Genomic DNA, 19,751 nt, shown 5'->3' with positions numbered 1-19,751 from the left:
TAGTGACATACCGTGTTGTCATCCAGTTTGCTGTCTGTAGGTCCGACATGATCTGGTGTGTGGATTCACTGTTGTTCCCAAGCATTACTTCCTCTGTCTGACTGAATGCACATGATGCGCTCTTAGTCCTTGGCCTTGAAAGAGGAGATTGTGATCATTTACGGGAATCAAATGCATGATAATGTTACTATATTCTCCCATACAGCTGTTCAGGCTTATTTACACACTGATAGTCCTTCTCTGTGTTGTACTATCTCTCACCCCGTTGAAAGTGCTGGAGTGTTGTTGCTGTGTGCTGAGGAGATCTGGTGTCCAGGGTTTGTACGTGATGAAACATGAGCATTCAGAATCAAAGGAAGTCGACCAGAGTGGAACTGATCTCTGATGTTTTGACTGCAGACTTTGTAAAACAAATAAATAAATAAATAAATAAATAAAATTAAAAATTCTACAAAAGTTAGGATTTTTTTATTTATCTATTTATTTTTTACAAACTCTCAAAAGGATGCATACATATATATAAGTAGTAAATAGAGTCTTTACCGTCTTGAAAATGAATTTTCTGCAGTCTTGCAGGGCCAGTTAGAGAAAGAGAAGGGTTTTCATGTAGGTGTGAAATCAATCTCTCATCTATCCACTGTTCTGCATTCATCCATCTGAGAAAGTAATATGTCTTGAAATAAAAAGACTTTCACTAATTCATGACAAACTACAACACAGATACACATACACTGTGTATATATAATATATATTCTATTTTGTGTGTGTGTTCAAGGACTTTTATTTTGATATTGTTGTCCTGCTGTTTCTGGTTTTTATTTCCTGTCTTTGTTCCTTTCCTCGTTGGTTTCCTTAGGCTGCATCCGAAAACTTAAAAATGCTGCCTTCAGAGGACGCAATTCAGGGTAGGAAGGCAATCAAGGCACGTCCGAATCCAATGTTAGCTTCACTTCCTGTCTCCTGAGATACCTTCATCTGATACATTTTTGAAGGTAGCATATTAGGGATGGGGAAATGAAGCCTCATGAATCACTGAGGCTTTCCCCTGACTGTTCCGGGAAAAGATTCAAAGCTTCGAGAGTGTCGAGAACAGCGCCGAGAGCAGCGCCATCTGGTGCTTATTTAAAATAAAGCAGCCAGAAGCCTGTGTTAGAAGCTCTGGCAGATGAAGCAACCACAACACACTCCATAGTTTCAATGTTATGTGTACAAATAAAAAGCGTACATGTTTGTGTTTGATTTGTTCATTAAATAAATTATTTTACCCATTAAAGTGTGACAATTAAAATATAAAATGAGCTTATATGATTCAATAAGATCTAATGTAGGCTCTATATATATTTCTCTCTCTCCACACACACACACACACACACACACACACAAAATGAATAAGGACATTGTCTGATAGGATCATCTGTTATTAAATGTGCTTAGGACACTTGTTACTGATAGTGCTTAATCAACTGTAGGAATGACAGAAGGTTGATAAAGTTTTTAATTATTTTTATATTTTTGGATGTTGCCATTGCTCTAAATACAAACCCTTCACCAAACACCAACACCCCTCTCCCCTAATCCCACCCTAAACCCCAATACCAACACCAAATTACCTAAAATCACCAAAAAGTACAAAGATTTTACAAAAACAAAAAGACACAACAACAAAAAATAATAGCCTAAGTAGCGAAAAATTTTTTTGCTTATTTAAATGTAATATATTGTTTAACTTTCAAAGTAGGCTACAGCACTCTCCTCACAAACACATCAACCAGACTGAGGCAACGACTCGTTAAATACGATCTGGAGTTCGAGCCTTCTGACACCCAAAGCGAAACGCGCACGTGACTGGAGAGAAAGTGAGGCTTCGTTTGTCATCGATCACGTGACTCTAGTAAACCAATACACACCCCGATACGGGGCTTCACTAGAAATTAGGCTTGTTCGACTTCATGCAGCTCTGCGCAGACCGATCGGCGGCTGACTTGAAGCAGTGCATGCCGGTTAGAAATTTTGTCCGACTTGATACAGCGCCGACGCCACGTGACTGTGACGTATGCCATCAAAGTACCGCGAGAGCGATTCGGGAGTAGCCGGAGAACTCAGCCAGCGCAGCTTCTCAAGAGCGGCTGCACTGGGCTGCAGGAGGGCTGATGACGACACAGCTGTTCCACGATTGGCCGGATTCACCGCATGACAACGATCACGTGTGTTTCGTGTTTATTCAAACACCTTTAGTTCATCTAAAGCTCACAAATCAGTTTTTTTATAACAGTAAACACTCTTTTCATGTCGTTGCGATGTTATATTGTGTCATGTTTATCAAATTAAAACTGCTTAAAAAACGTAGACTCCACTTCATTGATAGTAGCTTTTTGTTGAACTTTATTCTTGTTCAAACAGACGCTGTGTGAAGCAGTACATAAAGTATTTAATGAAAATGTCTCTGAAACATCTGTGTATTATTTGGCAAATATTGCATTCATTTCACTGCAGCTGTGGTAAAGTATGCAAACACCACGTGGGCGGTCACTACGGGAACCAGAAAGTGTCCGACTTCACGTCTCCGTTTGCAGCTCCTCCCCGCCTGCACGCGGCTACTCTCGCCGATCGGTTACATCCAGCCGCAGCCTATGTCGAACACACCTATTGTTTCGCTTGTGTGATACGCGCATCGATGCTTCAGTGTCATATGTAACATCACTATAGCATATATTATGTATTCTTCGCTGTGTATCCTTAGCATATATGTATCCTTCGCTGCCTTGATATACCACAATCCTGTGCTTTCCATTCTGTGACAGTACAGCTAGAAAAAGAAAGATGGCATCTGAAAGTTGCAGTTGTTGGTCAATTTGTGTGTAAATGTATGTGTTTTTTTACCAGCGTTTTCCACTTCTGATGTAATTTCTAGCAAGAAATTACTACTGTAGTAATTAAATATTTGTTTAGTTCTCACCAAATCTCGCCCTATTTTGCTGTAGATCATTAAACTGTAACGCTGCCTCAGAAGTCTGTCCGAAATCAGTTTCGTGAGGTGCCTTTGTGCAAACTTTCCTGCAGAGTCATTGCCTATAAGGCAGTGAGGCAACAAGTCAGCTGCCTAAGTTTTCAGATGCAGCCTTAGTTTCCCTTATTTGTTTTCAAAGTGAGTCTCACCTGTGCCATGCTAATCTCTTGTTATGTTGTGTATATACCCCTGTTTTTAAGCTGTCTTGTGTTGGTCATTGTCTTTAATTAAGTTTATTTTATTTATTTATTTGAAAAGGGACCATGTACAATATTTTGTACTTGTATTTGCATTGTATCGGATTTAGCCAAAGGCTAATTTTCATCCGTAGTCCCCTGGCAGGTCATCACTAACATACATGATGTAGATAACACAAACAGTTCCTACATACAATCTCACACACACACACACACACACACACACACACACACACACACACACACACACACACACACACACACACACACACACACACACACACACACACACACACACACACACACACACACACACACACACACACACACACACCAAAAAAATTGCACATAAAAAATAATTAAGGAATCAATTAAACTGCAACCATGTAATTTGTTTACAGAGTTGGGTCGATTTAAAAAAAGACTTTAACTTCAATTTAAAAAGACTTTATATGTACAATCTTTTATATCCTCTGGTAAGGCCAGGATATAAAACTGTTGTGTTTCCTGTTCCCCAGTTGGATTCTTATCTTTCTGTGGATTATTTTCATCTTCTTTCCCCATTTGGATTATCTTTGATTGTGTTTTTGTGGAATGAATACTGCTTTCAATTAGACTCTTCCCTACAACCATAACACTACAAATCTATTTATACACACACATCACTGGGGTCTCTGGCACTTCAAAAAGAAAACAGGTCAGTTTCAGCTGGAAATGAGGATTACTGGTGAAAATATAGTCTGGCTCACCCTGATAACGCAGTGAGACTCGGCTGCCCTGGTGAAGCTGAGATCAGCGTGTGTTTTATAGCTGATTGAAGCAGTCTGCTGTTAGCCTCCTGCACATGTTCCTGGTAGTTCACCATCAGAACCACCAACAGGAAGAACTTATAGACTAAGCAGCTCTGATTATCAGCATAATACATAAAACAACAGACCAATAAATATTAATATGCATTAGGGTCAGAATACAGGAGAAATCCAGCTGTTATAGGTCTCAGAGGACTAAATGAGTGCTGAGTGCATCTATCTGTCTGAGCTCACCCTCATTAAGGCTCTAAGCTTTCTCAGCTTCCATGCTTCCTCTTTAGCCTGCAGCAAGCCGTATCCACAGGGAGGATGAACCTTGTCCTCCATATGCTCTTCTGTCCTTCTGACTTCTGTCTCCTGAGCCAAACGCTCCTCCACCTCTGGGTCTACTGGTCTCACCACAGCAGCCAGATATAGTGCCTGAATACATATCTGCAGAAAAACACCTGACGTCATGAACTAAGTAAGGATGTTTTGATTAAAAATAAATCATATTTTGATAGAAATGCACATCTTTCAGTTTTTACACTGTGCAAAATAGATTTATAGCTGACTGCAAATGGTTCCAACAGCAAGGCAGAAGTGAGGAAAGCTGATAGGGCAGAAACCAGCCACATGAGAACCACAGTGCTGGAAAACATGCTCCCATACAGTCCCGCCAGAGCCAGGCATGTTCCCAACAGAACAGCCACCAGCAGGTGAAGCACACGCAGAACCCAAGATGGAAGATTCAAGCCAGGTACTCCACGAACAACACCTATAGAACAAGCCCATAGGTTCACACACAGGCAAAACAATGTACTAAGCCATTTTTCAAGATTTACCAATTTCAATTATTCCATCTAATTGAATTGAATATTCCCTAAATATCATTAATATTATGAATTAAGAATTTTAAATGAGTAAAAAAAAATATTAGGGCTTAATCAAACATTTTGTATAAATCTTAATGGAACAAGGGAATGGACCATTTAGTTTATGTGATTCATATTCATAAATGTAAAAAAAAAAAAAAAAAAAAAAAAAAAAGTTTAAATTTAAGTTTAAGATTTATACAACATATTTTAAGCTTTTTTCTTCTTTACTCTTTTAAAATTCTTAATTCATGTAAGGATTATTCAATTCATTTGGATGGAAATTGACTATTAATTGAAATGCGTAAATCTTGAATAGAGGTGTAAAAAAAAAAGTGTGTATATTTGATGTATAAATCAAGCAAGGATGCATTTAAATTGATCAAAAGTGACAGTAAATACATTTATAATGTTACAAAAAGTTTCTGAAAATTGTTTCTAAACCAATTTTTTGTTGTTGCTGTTTTGTTTTTCATGTACTTGAGCACCAAATCAGCACATTATAATGATTTCTGAAGGATCCTGTGACACTGAAGACTGGAGTAATGATGCTGAATATTCAGCTTTGCAATTACATGAATAAATGACATGTAAAATGTCTAAAATATTTGTATTAAAATTATATTAAAATAGAAAACAGTTATTTTAAATTGTAATAACATTTTACAATATTACTGTTTTGACTGTATTTTTGAGAATAATAAAATAAATGGAGCCTTGGTGAGCATACAAGACTTCTTGATGTAAAAAAAAATATATAACTCTGTCTGTATGGTGTGGGCTCACCAATGCGTGTGTTGGAGACGGTACTTATAGAGTCGGGTGGGAGGCTAGGGAGAAATGTGCTGGCCTCACTGAGCACTGAGAGTGAGGAGGAGGACTTGTGAAAGACAGGTTCATATGTGGGCGTATCATTATTCAGATCAGACCACTCACTACACAAGCTGTCCTGGCTGAAAGACAAAAAAACAGAAATACATGTGTATGTGACCATGTATCCTGGTAAATGTGTGAAACGATCAGTGCAGAACTCACATGTCAGACAAGGTGGTCTCGTTGGGTGTCAAATGACCACTGTCAGATGCTTCTGGCCCTGAGGAAAGCGTGTTTGTGGGATCCAGGTCTGCAGATATAGTCATAAGATCTTCCTCTAAAATAAAGGAATAAATCACCTTAGAATTACACACTTCTGTGATCATTTACTCATTCTCATGTTGTTTCAAATCTAAATGTCTGTCTTTCTTTCTTTCTTTCTTTCTTGAAGACTTGTGCACAAGTTGTATGTATGTTTTTCTTCTTTTTTTGGCCTTTTGAAGTTTGACAGACACGGCCCTCATATGGAAAAAAGCTGCTTTTGTGTTCCATAAAAGAAAGAAAGTCAGGTTTTTAGAACAACATAAGGTCTGAATACATGATGACAGATTTTTTTTGTGTGTGTGACATTTTCAAGAGAGTGATGTTGTTTCTTTAAACCTGAAGACTTGGTTGGTTCTAAAATGTCATGGTCAGATGTTGGAGTCGACAAATGTAGATGCAGAAAGGCTTTTTTTCTCTTAAAAAGATGAGTAGTTCCTGTCAGTTCAGGCAGGCCAAAGATACTGTCACATGATGTCCATTGATCCACTCTGTGAAATATTTAAAATAACACTATGTTTATGTTAACTTTTTAAAGGAATGTAATACTGCATGTAGAATTCATGTAGAATAGAATTGGTACCGGTCATTCCCAGGATCGGGAGTATTCCAAAACTCTGAATCTAGTTTCTTGTTCTGCAGTGAGTTCTTAAAGGGAAAAAAAAAACAAGGAGATACAAAGAGAATATGCTGCAAATGAATTAATTTAGGAAATTTGCTTGATGACTCTATGATATCTTTTAATCATGGGGATTGACTTTCTCTCACAGTGAAAGGAGACGGTCCATCATATATGGAAGAGTCAGGGCCTGTTGGCAATGACAGAAAAGATGAGCAGGAGAGACCGGGGTGACTGAGGAAAACATCCATCTCCACGGTATGACACACAGGAGAGGGAGGCAGAGATACATCTAATGTCACCTACAACACAATCCATCACCAATTTCACAATGAGTGAGAATTATCACAAATGTATACAGTTCAAAAGTTTGAGGTCAGTAAGACATTTCTTTTTAAAAGAAATTAATACTTTCATTCTGCAAGGATGCATTGAATTGATCAAAACTGATAGTAAAAACTATCTATAATGCTAAAAAAGATTTCTATTCATATATGAAAAAAAAAAAATGTATCATGGTTTTCAGTAGCACAACAGCTTTTAACTGCGATAATGATAATAAATGTTTCTTGAGTACCAAATCAGCATATTAGAATGATTTCTGAAGGATCATGTGACACTGAAGACTGGAGTAATGATGCAGAAAATTCAGCTTTGCCATCACAGGAATAAATTACATTTTTAAAATATATTCAAATAGAAAACAGTTTTTAAACTGTTAATAAACTGTAATATTATTTCACAATATTATTGTTTGTTCTACATTTTTGAACACATAAATGCACTTGTCCTTGGAGTCCAGTCCTTGGTGAGCACTTATTTCAAAAGATATTTCAAAAATCTTTTGCGTGGTAGTGTAGATTAAAAGTCAGAACAGTATGATTTCACAAGGGATTATGTAGACTGGCATATATACCTTGCTCTGGGTTTTTTGGAACAGAAATCTGAGAATGGTTTGGAGGGGGAAGGTCAAAGCTGCAACTGTCATTCCAACCAGAATGGTCTCTCCATTCATCACCATCTGGTTAGAAACTGGAACGCTGCAGTCGTGACAGTAACAAATGCCAATAACCCATTTGTAGGAATGAGAGAAAATGTATTCATTTGTCTGAGTTTAGTGATGAATATTATTCTCCTTTGACATTAATCAATAACAAAGACTGTAGCTTAGAGAAAAACAGAAATTGCTTTGTTTTACAAGATGTAATACCTACACCTACAGTGTAAACTATACAAGCTCAATCTGTTATCTATGCCCTTTGAAGGTCAAGTCTATTACCTGCTGCCCTTTCTGCCCACTGCTCCATACCACACTGCCCCAGCTGCCAGATAGAGATGTAATAAGAGGGCGCAGCAGGTGACCCTCTGGGCTCGGCTAAAGCGGCTGTGGGACGGCCGTTCCCATAATGAAATCCACAGATGGTGCTCTCGAAGGCCAAAAAGTAACTGGGAATGTAGGATCCTCTTAAACTCCTGCAGCTCCTGAGGACCTAAAAAGATCAAAGGTTATGAAATGCAAATATGAAATATGCTGTGCTGCATGTGTATACTTACAAGATGCTAAAACAACTTTCTCCACCCTTCCAGAGTTCTTCTCATTCTCCACAGATAGCCAGTCTTCTACCAGGAAGAAGAACATGTTGTCTGTCTGTATGTCCCAGACTATCACATGTTGTAAGTACCAGGATGGGTCTAGACCTGGAAAACACGGCAGTTGTTTGTGAGTATTTTAAGAAGAAATAAAGAAGCTGTTCACAACCACTGACCTGTGTTGTCATGCCAGATGCGTATTTTCCAGATCTCTCCGAGATTGGCATCCGTTTCAATTTGGAAGTCATCCAGGCTGTTCCTCTGGAAAGCTCCTTCACTTTGAAGGTGACGTGACCCACTTTTATTCAGACCATACAGGCTAATGCCAACATGTGCAGTGGTACCTGATGAATTCAGATATTTTATAACTTGGTAAAATCTTGTTTGATGACTTTTATGAGGTCAATAAGACAAGTAAATTAAAGGTTCTACTGACCAGACCCTCTTTTCCAGCCTGTTTTGACAAGAACCCGGTACTGGTAGCGACCTTTCTGACCACACAGAGGAACCCAACACAGACGCAGACTTTCCAGGTGATCCAGTTTGTGAGCGATAAGACCAACCAGTAGATGAATTAACAGCAAGACTCCACAAACTATTCCCGCCACAACGTTTCTCACCGGCTCTTCTGACTGGTGACACCAATAATGTTCATCACTGATGTGTTATGTTACAGTTTTTACATAAATTAATAATTCTTTAAAAGTTTGGGGTCGGTAAGACTATTTAATGTTTTTGAAGGGCTGCATTTATTTGATGAAAAATACAGTAAAAACTAAATTGTGAAACATTGTTACAATTTAAAAGAACTTTTTTTTCAATTTTAATATACTGTAAAATTTACTTTTTAGTGTTTTGCTTAAGGCTATTTTTCTAAACAAATAGAGTAAACAAATTCATTTAAAATAACTATATAATATGGACTGCGGTTAAAAAATTTGGAGTCTGTAAGATTTTCTTATGTTTTTGAAAGCAGTCTGGATTTATTTGATCAAAGACAATAAAATAATATGATAAAAAAAACATTTCTTATTATTATCAATGTTGAAAACAGTTGTGCTGTGGAAACCGTGATACATTAATGTTTTCCAGAATTTTCATAAAATAGAAAGTTAATAAAGAACAGCATTTATTTGAAATAAAAAATTTTTGCAACAATGTAAAAGTCGGTTTCACTTTATTTTGATAGTCCCTTTAACACATTCTGTTGAATATAAGTTACGTTGCACCTACATGTCTACTAACTCTCATTAGAGTGTTAGTAGAGTATTAGTAGACTGGTAGGGTTGGAGTCAGAATAAGTTGACGTAGTTGCAAATTTACTTATAGTCAGTAGAATATCTGTTGGAGGATCATCACAATAAAGAGTTAGCAGATATTAAGCATACAGTCTACTAATGCTCTAATGAGAGTTAGTTGACATTTAGTTGCAAAGTTACTTATATTCAACAGAATGTTCAAAAGGGACCATCAAAATAAAGTCTTGCCACTTTTGATTTATTGAATGTATGCTTGCTGAATAAAAGTAATAATTTCTTCTTCTTCTTTTTTTTTTTTTTTATCTTACTGACCCCACGCTTAATGGTGAAATGACGTTTTATCTTTAAGTAGAAATGGCATACAGGTGGCAGCAGTAAAAGTGCCTCGGGGTGGATGAAGAGGCTGGCTCCAAACATCGTGAGGTGATGGGTGAGGCAGTGAGCAGTGTGGGGGCTGCTGCCGTTCAGAGGACTCAAGCCATCACTGCTCCAGCGCTTCTCATCAACACTGAAGAACCGGCACAGCATGCTGAACACACACACTGAGACGGACACGTCCACACTGCTGGTGCTACTGTTCAGCCTCACAAACAGGTCTTTGGCAGAGCCATTCAAGCTGTAAAATGTACAGACACATTTACTTTCGTTCACACTAACACAATAATCCTATTCCCTATTTTCAATGAAAAAAAAAACAACTTAAGGAACAGGAAGAACTTACAGTGGTGTAAGGAAGATGGTGTGCTCCAGTGATGGGGTTTCAGTTGAGAGAGAGAGGGTGAGCTCTTGGGAATGAATTTGTTCAGACAGTGGATGAACTGGTTGGTCGTCTATATAGATCCATACTAGTCCAGAGACTTTCTCACCAGCTCCTGCTCGACAACACAAAGCACAGGCTTTCTATATTCTGTACTGCTAAAACATTTTTATATTGCAAACATATTATATACCTCTTTTGCGTTTTACTTGAGGTTATTTTTCTTCCTCATTTGCTAACACTGAGACCCACTAGCCATTACATTAATTTCATAAAATAAATTCAATTAAAGACAATACAATATAATGTACACTACAGTTCAAAAACTTTTGTTTTTGAAAGAAGTCTCTTATACTCACCAAGGCTGCATTTCCTTGATCAAAATTATAGTAAAAAGCACGATCCTCTAGAAATCGTTTTAATATTCTGTTTTGGTGCTAAAATCTCTTATTATTATCAATGTTGAAACCAGTTGTGCTGCTGCTCAATATTTTGTTGTAAACCATGATTTTTCAGAATACTTTGATGAATAGAATGTTCAAAAGAACAGTATTAATTAGAAATAAAAATCCTTTGTAACATTATAAATGTACTTACTGTCAGTTTTTATCAATTTAATGCATCCTTGCTGAATAAAAGTATTAAGTATTATTTCCTTTTTTTTAAGTCTCAGACATTTGATGATTTTAATGCATCCTTATATTACATTACATTACATTACATTACATTACATTACATTATATTATATTATATTGAAGTCTTATAATATATAGTCTATTTAAAGTCTACACTACCTGGGATGAGACTGAAGTTTAGGGCAACATAGAGTCCAGTCTGAGGATCTGTGTCCATTGCTTTGACTGTGAAATTTACACTTCCCTTGGGCGGCAGAGTAAAAATTTTCCATAGCAACCTCTCATCTTCTGTCTCTTGTACTTTTTTGTGTAAAGTAAATTGTATCGCAGTGTCTAGTGTCAGGTTGGCGATCGAAATGGGCTTCCCCTGTGGCGTAACGAACTCCATGGCTGCAAGCGAGGTCGTAATAGGAGGTTCTGCAGCTGTAATGAATGGGTTTTCTTCACTCTCCATTTGCAGAAGGATTTGCAGGACCTCTTGCTTTTCCTCCTTCATTTGAGAGCTCAGTGCTGATGGGATGTGAAACTGGCAGTGGCTTAGAGGATCTGTGCACAGAAGGTCTTTAGTAGGATCACCCCGTACGCCCACCACACTGATCTTTGGAACGGCGAGGGAAAGAGCTTCTTCCCCACTCATCCGCGACAACATTAATGAGCGCATGAGCTCTAAAATCTGCTCCAGTGCTGATACAGCTGTCTCTGATGTATCCACATGCTTGAGGCCTGAATTGCTCCTCTGCCTCTGATCAGCAGTCAGTGTGCTGCCTGCAGGGAAAATGTAAGAATGGTTAAGCCAAGGTTCATTTACAACTTCAGAGTGAACCTCTATTATCACGCTGAATATAAATTCTGCTTTACTTAAAACAGCCAGAATGTTCCTGCCGGTGTCTGTGGGGTTGATGTCACCCTGTCCTGTTTGTTCTCTTATCACTTTGATCATCTTCTCCGTGACCTTCAGAACCTTTGCATGACAGCCGTTGCACTGCCATTCGGAGGGAAACACCTGCAGACAGGAAAGTACATTTTCTAGTAAATCATTTGCATTTGTAACATCACCTGTGACAAGGCTTTGTTCTTAGACAGCATGAATACTTTCTGTATTCCCAGCACTCCTCATTACGCACAGCAGGCAATTCAGTGATGAGCCTTTGCCACATGTGTCACGGTGCTGGACCTACAAAAAGTTGCTGACATGCTTTGTGTCAAGCTATGATTAATGCTATACTTTCCATAAGCTTTAATAGTTGAAAGCCTTACTGTAGACTGGGCCAAAGCTGAGCTGATCAGAGCCGCATCCTGTAATGAGGAGACCGGCAGAGACGCCAGAGCCTGAATCACATTTCCACGGATCTGAATCTTGTCCTCCAACTCTTGAGCACTTACGGATGCTAGCTGTGGAAGTGGATGTTTTTGATTTAAAAACACGTGTCTAATAGCCTAACACACCATCACAGAAACTGAAGGTGCACTCAGTCATTTTTATGGCAGTTGTGTTGGACTGACATCTAGTGGTGTGGATGCAACAACACACAAAGCTAATATTATCAGTAGCTGAGACATTGTGACACGTTACATTTCAATTTGTATCTGTTTTATAAAACCTTCAAACTTTTATAAAACAGTTATAGTTATATTAGTTTATCTGAATTTTATTTTAATTAATTACATTCATTCTAAGTTCAATTTATGCATCAGCTTTGCTACCACAAATAACAGCATCAATTCATTAATAACTAATTTGGAATTTAAAAGGTGATAGTCATGTGATGAATGGCACACAACAAATGTGCCATCTGCGGCCAGTCATAATATATTTTTTTCCACGAGAGCAAAAGTGTCCAATAAAAGGCGAATAAACAAGATAAACTGAGTACTCTTAAAGTCCGTGTGAACCGGAAGTTGCAAACGACTTTTCTCCAGTGTTGTGATGTATTTCCAAGTGAAACGGAATATTGAATAGAGGGCAGGGTTTTAATTTAGCACTCCTCCTCTCCATCTCTCGCTCATAGCAGACTAACGGTTTCAGGGGAGTGGTTAAGCGTTTTCAACCCAAGCAGTCAAACTGACGTCATTAAAGAAGGAACGCCATTCCAGACCGGAAGTAACTTTTCAGATTTTGATTAAAGATTACCACGACAAAAAAAAAATGTCTGTGCATTAACTTGCACGGATTAATTGTTCACCACAAGACTAGTAATATTCGCTAACAAAGTAAATAGGGTCAATTTTGATTTCAGGTCGACTTTAACATGTTGGTGACCCACCCTGTGTAAACTTGTTATTATGCTACTGTAAGTGTGCATGATTTATCCATTTTATCCATCTGGTTTTTAATTAGAAAAACACTGAGTGCACCTTTTAATAAACATGCAGACAGCTGGTTTGGCAGGGCCATCTCAGTTACCTGGTTGAGTTGGCTGGTCAGGGCAATAGAATATTGGATAATGTCCTGAGGGTTTCCTTGTTGAAGCAAGGCCCAAAACTCTGATTGACTCTTATTCCTCAACCACTCCGTTGTGCAGTGGTCACACAGCAGTACTGTCAGGTTCCTGCAGAAGATATCCAGTATTATTTTGGTGCTGTGATGTGTTGTCAAATTTTATCTGAATATATAATTGCCAATGTCTGACTAACTTCCTCGCTGCAATTACTGAAGCCCCCATACTGTCCTCTACCAGCACCAGCATGTGAACAACAGATATGTTTTCCACTGTATTCGGACTACCCAGTGGCACCAGGGAGCCGAACGTACTCTGAGTGCCTCTGTAAAGGGTAATCAAGGGACATAATGGTCCAAAATCTTCACACTGTGACACCTGCAGTGAAAATATCAGCTGAGCTGAGTCACCGTCTTCAGCCATCCACCCTGCCGTTGAGAATAAGATAGCAAAGAATTTGTCAATCCGCAGAGCCATTACTTGGGTGAGAAATAAGAGCAAAAGAGAAATGACACTACCTGAGCAACTGTAAGAGACCATAGTTTCCAGGAAATGAAGCGAGTCGTCTGGTGACAGAGTGCAAATACCCCCGTAGGGAGGATGGTTGGGAACTAAGGTGATGCTTGCCGACCCCCAAAGCCCAGAGGCTGGCTCAGACACGTTGACAGTAAAGGTGTATTCTTGGCCCTCTATTAGCACCCCTGGTTTAATGACTATTTCTCTCCAGAGACTTCCTTTCGAGGTAGTGACCTCATTCAGTGTTAAAGCTTCACCTCTCTGATTCTCTGCAGTCCACCTGTACTGTAGTTAAAGTGTTTTAAAACATTACTAAGTTGTGTTTAAGACTTATGAAGGCATATTAAGTTATTCTATGGTACTTTGGGAATTGAATACCTGTACAGTGTCTTGACATGAAGAACAATGGCCAGTCAAGGCAACATGGCGCCTGTGACTCATGTGGAATGACAACAGTGAATTACAGGAGACACACTTTACAGTCACTGGCAGCAACGCGGCATTGTACACTTTAACCTTAAAAAAAAAAAAAAAAAAAAAAACCTTTGACAAACATAGTTTTCTGTTCTGTGTTGACATATTTTTAATTAATGGGTGACATATTGTTTTTTAAATGGCCAAAAAGCTCCTTGAATAGCTTAAAGAGATAGTTCACCCAAAAATGAAAATTCTATTATCATTTACTCACCCTCATGTCATTCCACCATTAAAGGAACACTCCACTGTTTTTTGAAATAGGGCTTATTCACCTTCTTTCCCACATTTAGATAGGTGGGCAAATGCATTTTTGTCTCAGTGCATGCATTGTTTTAGTTTGACAGGGTCGGCGTGAGCTTAGCTTAGCATAATGAATGGAATCCTTTGTTGCCAGCTAGCATGTCCTGAATAAAAGTGATATAAAAAAAAAAAAAAACCTACCTAATTACTTCTTGTGGCCTGCGTATTCACAACAAGTACAAATAGCGATGCAGATTAACACTAGGCGATTTCCTAGGCATATATTGACTTATATATTAAGGACTATATTAGGGGGAAGCACAGGCGAAGCACTGGTACTTGGGCGTGATATCTCTGCGCCCAAGTAGCAGTGCTTCGCCTGTGCTTCCCCCTAATATAGTCCCAAGTCAAAATCTGCATAGGAAATCGCCTAGTGTTAATCTGCATCGCTATTTGTACTCGTGAATACGCAGGCCACAAGAAGTAATTATGTAGTTTTTTTTTTTTTTTTTTTTTTACTTTTACTCAGGACATGCTAGCTGGCAACAAAGGATTCCATTCATTATGCTAAGCTAAGCTAGCGCCAACCCTGTCAAACTAAAACAATGCATGCACTGAGACAAAAATGCATTTGCCCACCTATCTAAATGTGGGAAAGAAGGCGAATAAGCCCTATTTCAAAAAACGGTGGAGTGTTCCTTTAAGACTTTCATTAATCTTCAAAATGCAAATAAAGATTGTTTTTCTCATCATTTTTGCCCATTCACTAAAAGTCCACACAACTAAAACGTTGATGCATCAAAAAGTTCAAAAGACATTGTAAAATTAATCCATATTAATCGAGCAGGCTTCCTTTAAAGATTTGGTGTTTACCATATTTGATGTGCTCTATGTAAGTGTGTTGATAAATTTTTATAGGCTACATGAATAAAAGCCTAAATTGAATCGGTCTGTCATATAAAGCAATCTTGTCTCTTCAGAAGACTAGGATTAAATCGCTCAATTAATATGGAAAAAATTATGTATTTTTTGTACTTTTTAGGCCAATTCACACTGCACCGAAAGATGCCAGCAGACTTCATCGTGTTTTGTTGGTGTGATTAGAGTGATGGCTGAGTGATCAGCAATTTTCTTAGCTTTTTGGTTCAAAATGTTGCAAAAACTTACCCACATTCAAGTGTTGATAAAAAGATAATTACTAGAATAAAAAAATTTTTGCATGTGGGTGAGTAAATGATGACAGAATATTAGTGACAAATATATTCCTAATGAAATGCTCAAAGCAATGTGAAGTAAAATAAGTTAACATTCACCGACTGTGATATAGAGACAGGTTGTCTTCCACTTTTGTAAAGGTTGAGAGTAAAGTGGTACACTCTGTCTGGCAGAAGTGCACTTCTGGGAAGAAGCAGCATACTACCATTTCCTGGAATTTGATAATGAAGGGTGGAAACGGCTGAAGACAATGCTGTTGTGTTCTGGAAACAGAGAATACATTATCAGTCGAGTGTTCACCAGCAGTAAATGAAGAATTTACTGCATTTGTAATTTACTGTACCTCTATAGTGTAACTCCACTGGAACTGAAACAACTCAGTATTATTCTCCTCTGAATCTGGATCAAAAGACTCCATTGCATCCAGTATCAGATCATATTGAGTTGACCAGAGCCTGTGAGAACCACCTTCAATCACAGGCACCAGCTGACTGTGGACCACGGTAAGCTTTATGGACCTGTTCTGCTTTAGAGGAGTTCCCTGAAGTCTAGCGGTAAATGCCAGACAGTAGTTTCCCACTTTTAGAGTGTGCTTTGGCAGAGAAAGAAGTGGTGTTTTAACATCCACTGAATCATTTAAGGGCACCTTGTCTATTCCTGAGCAAACTTGTCCCCTGAAGATCTCCCAGAAATATGATGCTTTGTATGTAAAGCAACCGTTAAAGTCAACTCGTGCTTCAAAGAAACTCTGTCTGGATTTTAATATTTTATATTGATCTTTTACAATGTAGATTACTGGCTGGGAACACTCCAGCTCTTGTACTTTAATTGACTTTTGAGTGGAGATCTCACTTATGTTGTTGAAAGCTGTTAATTTCACCACAAACTCACCAGTAGCATTAAATTTGTGGTCTTGTCTATTGGATTCTGTAACCAAGGCTCCATCACTGGCATCACTGAAATCCCAGATGAATTTAAGGTTGCTGCCTCCATCTGTTATGGCTACAAAAGTGATCGGATAATCAATAAAAGCTCCATTATGGGAGGTAAAAATCTTCACTTCCTTCACATACTTCTGTATTGTTGCTGTACTGGTCAGGGACTGTGAGCAGAAGCCATTATCAGCTTTCACTGTAACAGACAGGGATCCATTAGTAAAAGGTGTGAAGTGAACAGTTTGCCCGAATTCCCGAGAGGACTGGACTCCATTTAATAGGAAAGTCCAGTGGTAATTGGCTCGTGAGTCACTGGATGCTTGAAAACTGATGTTTTTGGATGCCTCTAGGACAGCAGAGCAACATCCGATCAAATGCAGACCTTTAATTCTTTCCACGACTCTCACAATCATTGTTGCAGTTTGGTAACTGACATTATTTTTTGCTTTTGTTCTCACCAGATGGTTTCCAACTGAAAGAGAAGAGGTTGTAAAATTCTGCCGAATATCCACGGAATAACTTGCATTAACAAACTCCAAAGAAAATGAAACTTCACTTCCTTGGGAGATAGAGGGTGAGAAAATAACCATGTCGTCCTCACAAACAACATCACTGCTTGCCATAAGTAAAAGTCCCTGGATGGCGTCCTGAACCACAAGAGGGTATGAAACATTTTGCCAGCTAATGTCGTTTGAAGCGTTAAGTGAGATCCGGTGATCTGCAACTTCCGCGAAAGAATAGCTAACGGTTTGATTGTCAGCAAGAACAGTAACAGTGTTGTTGTGAAACGTTAAAACCCATTCCCAGTGCAGGACATTTCCTGTTGCTGCAGAGCCATGGAATAACAGATGGCTATTTGAAGTTACAAAAAATGGTCTGAATTGTCCATTTATCTGAATATCCACTTTAGAGATGTCTTCCTGAATTATTAGTTGCTTGGTTGCATTATCAGACCCGAACACATTCGAGACTGATACTCTGATCTTGACCAAACCGACAACTTTAAAAACATGCAAAACAAAAGGCACATCTGATATTACAGGACTGCGCTCAGAGTCTAAGAACCATGAGTAGTGAAGGTCCGTTCCAGATGCTACACTCACAGATATCCTCACTGGCTTTCCTTTAGCTACAGCATTCATTGGTGATGAAATACTCAACCCAGACACTCGCTCAACAGCTCTCAGTGAAAGTTCGCTATCTATTGATCCAAGAGCATTGGATACCACCAGGATGATGTGTATATCACCAGGGCTGTTTGCAACAAGTGGAAACTGTTTGCTATTACTTGCAGTTCTGTTAATCCAGATTTGGTTTGCAGTCCACTCATATGTCAAGTTAGAACCACGTGTCACTGATGCCGTCATTAGTACGGTCTGATTTGTCAGGACATATCTTGTAGACCGCAGTTCCTGACAATGAATTCTAACTCCATGTATTCTCTCTACAACCTCAATGTGCGTTATGGTTTCTAATCGACTGACAAGATTTTGTGCAGCAACTTTAATCCAAAACACTCCTGCTTTAGGAAACACATACATAAACGTGGACGTTCCAGGCTTTGGAGGTGATGAAGAATCTACAGTCCAGTAAAACACAACATTTTCATGAACATCAGTCTGAGCTATTATCAGTGTCTCTTTTCCAGCCTCCACAATTGGCTGATTGGTATTAACCATTAAGGATGACAGAGGTGCCTGCACCTCAATCTCTATGGATACCAAACATGAACTTATCGCATTAGATGCTGTGGCCGTCACACGAAACCGCCCAGGAAAACCAAAAATGTGTGACTGATTTTGGCCCTCTTTTTTGTAGCCATCTCCAAAATTCCACTGAAAAGAAGCTGTTTTACCAGGAAGCTCAGCCCAAAAGTAATAGGACTGATTCACAGTCATTGCATCATGGTTGCCTTCATATTTTATTAATAGATTAGATACAGGCCTTTGAACTAAAATGGTCGCTTTTGCTGTTCTGTTGCTGACTTTGTTTTGTATCTGCACTGAAATTTCATACAAACCCTCCTCTTGAAGAACAAAGCAATGGTGCGATTGGCCTTTGACTGGAACCATATGACTAGAAATGTTGCTATACCACCAAAACAGATAACCTGGCACTTTGGGAAGCACAAAAACATCAAAGCATATTTCCTCACTCACCGCTACAGCACTCTTGGCTGAATGCAGAGTAACATCTGTTATTTGGGCCTCAACACATATGCTGGTTTCATAATGGACCGAATCCACAAGGCTATGAGCATTTACACCAACTGTGTAAGTCCCTGAAGTCAGAAAAGTATGAGTGATAGTTGTAGCTCCTTTAACAACAGACAATGGTGTGTCATCTCCAAAATCCCAGTGAAAAGTCAAAAAAGGAACGAAGCCTTTGACTAACGCCTCAAAACCAGTCTCTGCTTGACTCAAAATGCAGCCTGTCGGGATAATTTTACTAATTAGCAAACGATAGACTTCCACATTGACTAACCGGTGTTCTTTACTTGCATGATTATAAGCAGAAACCTCAACGGTGTAATTTCCAGGAGACTTGTAAATGTGAGAGGCTGAGCTTCCAGTGAGATCTTTTAGTATCGAACCATCTCCAAATTCAAAGGTCCATTTTAGATGAGTGCCTGCAGACACTCTGCCACTGATTTCAAAGGTGCAGTTCAGTTCAATGGAGCCATTGTAATTTAACTGGAGATCCGAGACAGCCTCAACTACCTCCACTGCTGTATAGTTAGTCAAGACTGTCAAGGAGTTGTTGGCACTGATGGTGACGTTGTATGTGCCGGGCCTTCTAAAAACATGCCTGACTTTACTGGAATATTGCTTCACTTTATCAGAGTCATCGGCAAAATTCCATACATAAAGTATTCCGTATGAAGAGGGCCATAGTGAGACCTCAAAGAGGATGGTGTGGTTGACTAGACAGACAGTAGGAGATGATAACACCAGCAGTCTTGATATTGGAGTCCTTATTTTAACGGTTACAGCCTTTTCAATTCGGTCATATTTGTTGTAAGCCTTTATTTTCATTGTGTAGTCACCTAAAAAGAAAAATTGTATATCC

General features: G+C 38.8%; 1 protein-coding gene and 1 long non-coding RNA gene across 3 annotated transcripts in view; one reads left to right on the top strand and one right to left on the bottom strand.

Moving 5' to 3' along the window:
* Positions 1-19,751, top strand: part of LOC309484729 — a 318,851-nt gene that overhangs the window by 932 nt on the left and 298,168 nt on the right. The gene's annotated exons all lie outside the window — the stretch shown is intronic.
* pkd1b (polycystic kidney disease 1b) overlaps positions 1-19,751 on the bottom strand; it is a 32,088-nt gene that overhangs the window by 5,500 nt on the left and 6,837 nt on the right. The window contains exons 11-37 of one of the 2 annotated variants that reach the window (XM_082151051.1): positions 16,091-19,728; positions 15,846-16,010; positions 14,194-14,331; positions 13,818-14,100; positions 13,496-13,727; positions 13,266-13,410; positions 12,119-12,253; positions 11,720-11,864; positions 11,021-11,626; positions 10,191-10,341; positions 9,833-10,085; positions 8,647-8,842; positions 8,387-8,554; positions 8,175-8,318; positions 7,900-8,110; positions 7,537-7,660; positions 6,770-6,922; positions 6,585-6,649; positions 6,341-6,492; positions 5,903-6,017; positions 5,654-5,820; positions 4,568-4,770; positions 4,248-4,445; positions 3,954-4,108; positions 544-656; positions 262-400; positions 12-134 (exon numbers count right to left, since the gene is read on the bottom strand). In XM_082151051.1, the coding sequence (XP_082007177.1) occupies positions 12-134; positions 262-400; positions 544-656; positions 3,954-4,108; positions 4,248-4,445; positions 4,568-4,770; positions 5,654-5,820; positions 5,903-6,017; positions 6,341-6,492; positions 6,585-6,649; positions 6,770-6,922; positions 7,537-7,660; positions 7,900-8,110; positions 8,175-8,318; positions 8,387-8,554; positions 8,647-8,842; positions 9,833-10,085; positions 10,191-10,341; positions 11,021-11,626; positions 11,720-11,864; positions 12,119-12,253; positions 13,266-13,410; positions 13,496-13,727; positions 13,818-14,100; positions 14,194-14,331; positions 15,846-16,010; positions 16,091-19,728 (8,317 nt within the window). The remainder of the gene's footprint in view (positions 1-11; positions 135-261; positions 401-543; positions 657-3,953; positions 4,109-4,247; positions 4,446-4,567; positions 4,771-5,653; positions 5,821-5,902; positions 6,018-6,340; positions 6,493-6,584; positions 6,650-6,769; positions 6,923-7,536; positions 7,661-7,899; positions 8,111-8,174; positions 8,319-8,386; positions 8,555-8,646; positions 8,843-9,832; positions 10,086-10,190; positions 10,342-11,020; positions 11,627-11,719; positions 11,865-12,118; positions 12,254-13,265; positions 13,411-13,495; positions 13,728-13,817; positions 14,101-14,193; positions 14,332-15,845; positions 16,011-16,090; positions 19,729-19,751) is intronic. The other variant, XM_082151052.1, reaches the window with a different exon arrangement.

The sequence above is a fragment of the Leuciscus leuciscus genome (genome assembly GCF_965113295.1).
Source record: "Leuciscus leuciscus genome assembly, chromosome: 21".
NCBI classification, from domain to species: Eukaryota; Metazoa; Chordata; class Actinopteri; order Cypriniformes; family Leuciscidae; genus Leuciscus; species Leuciscus leuciscus.
Note: the sequence above shows the minus strand (reverse complement) of the source record. Positions and strands in the feature narration are given on the sequence as shown.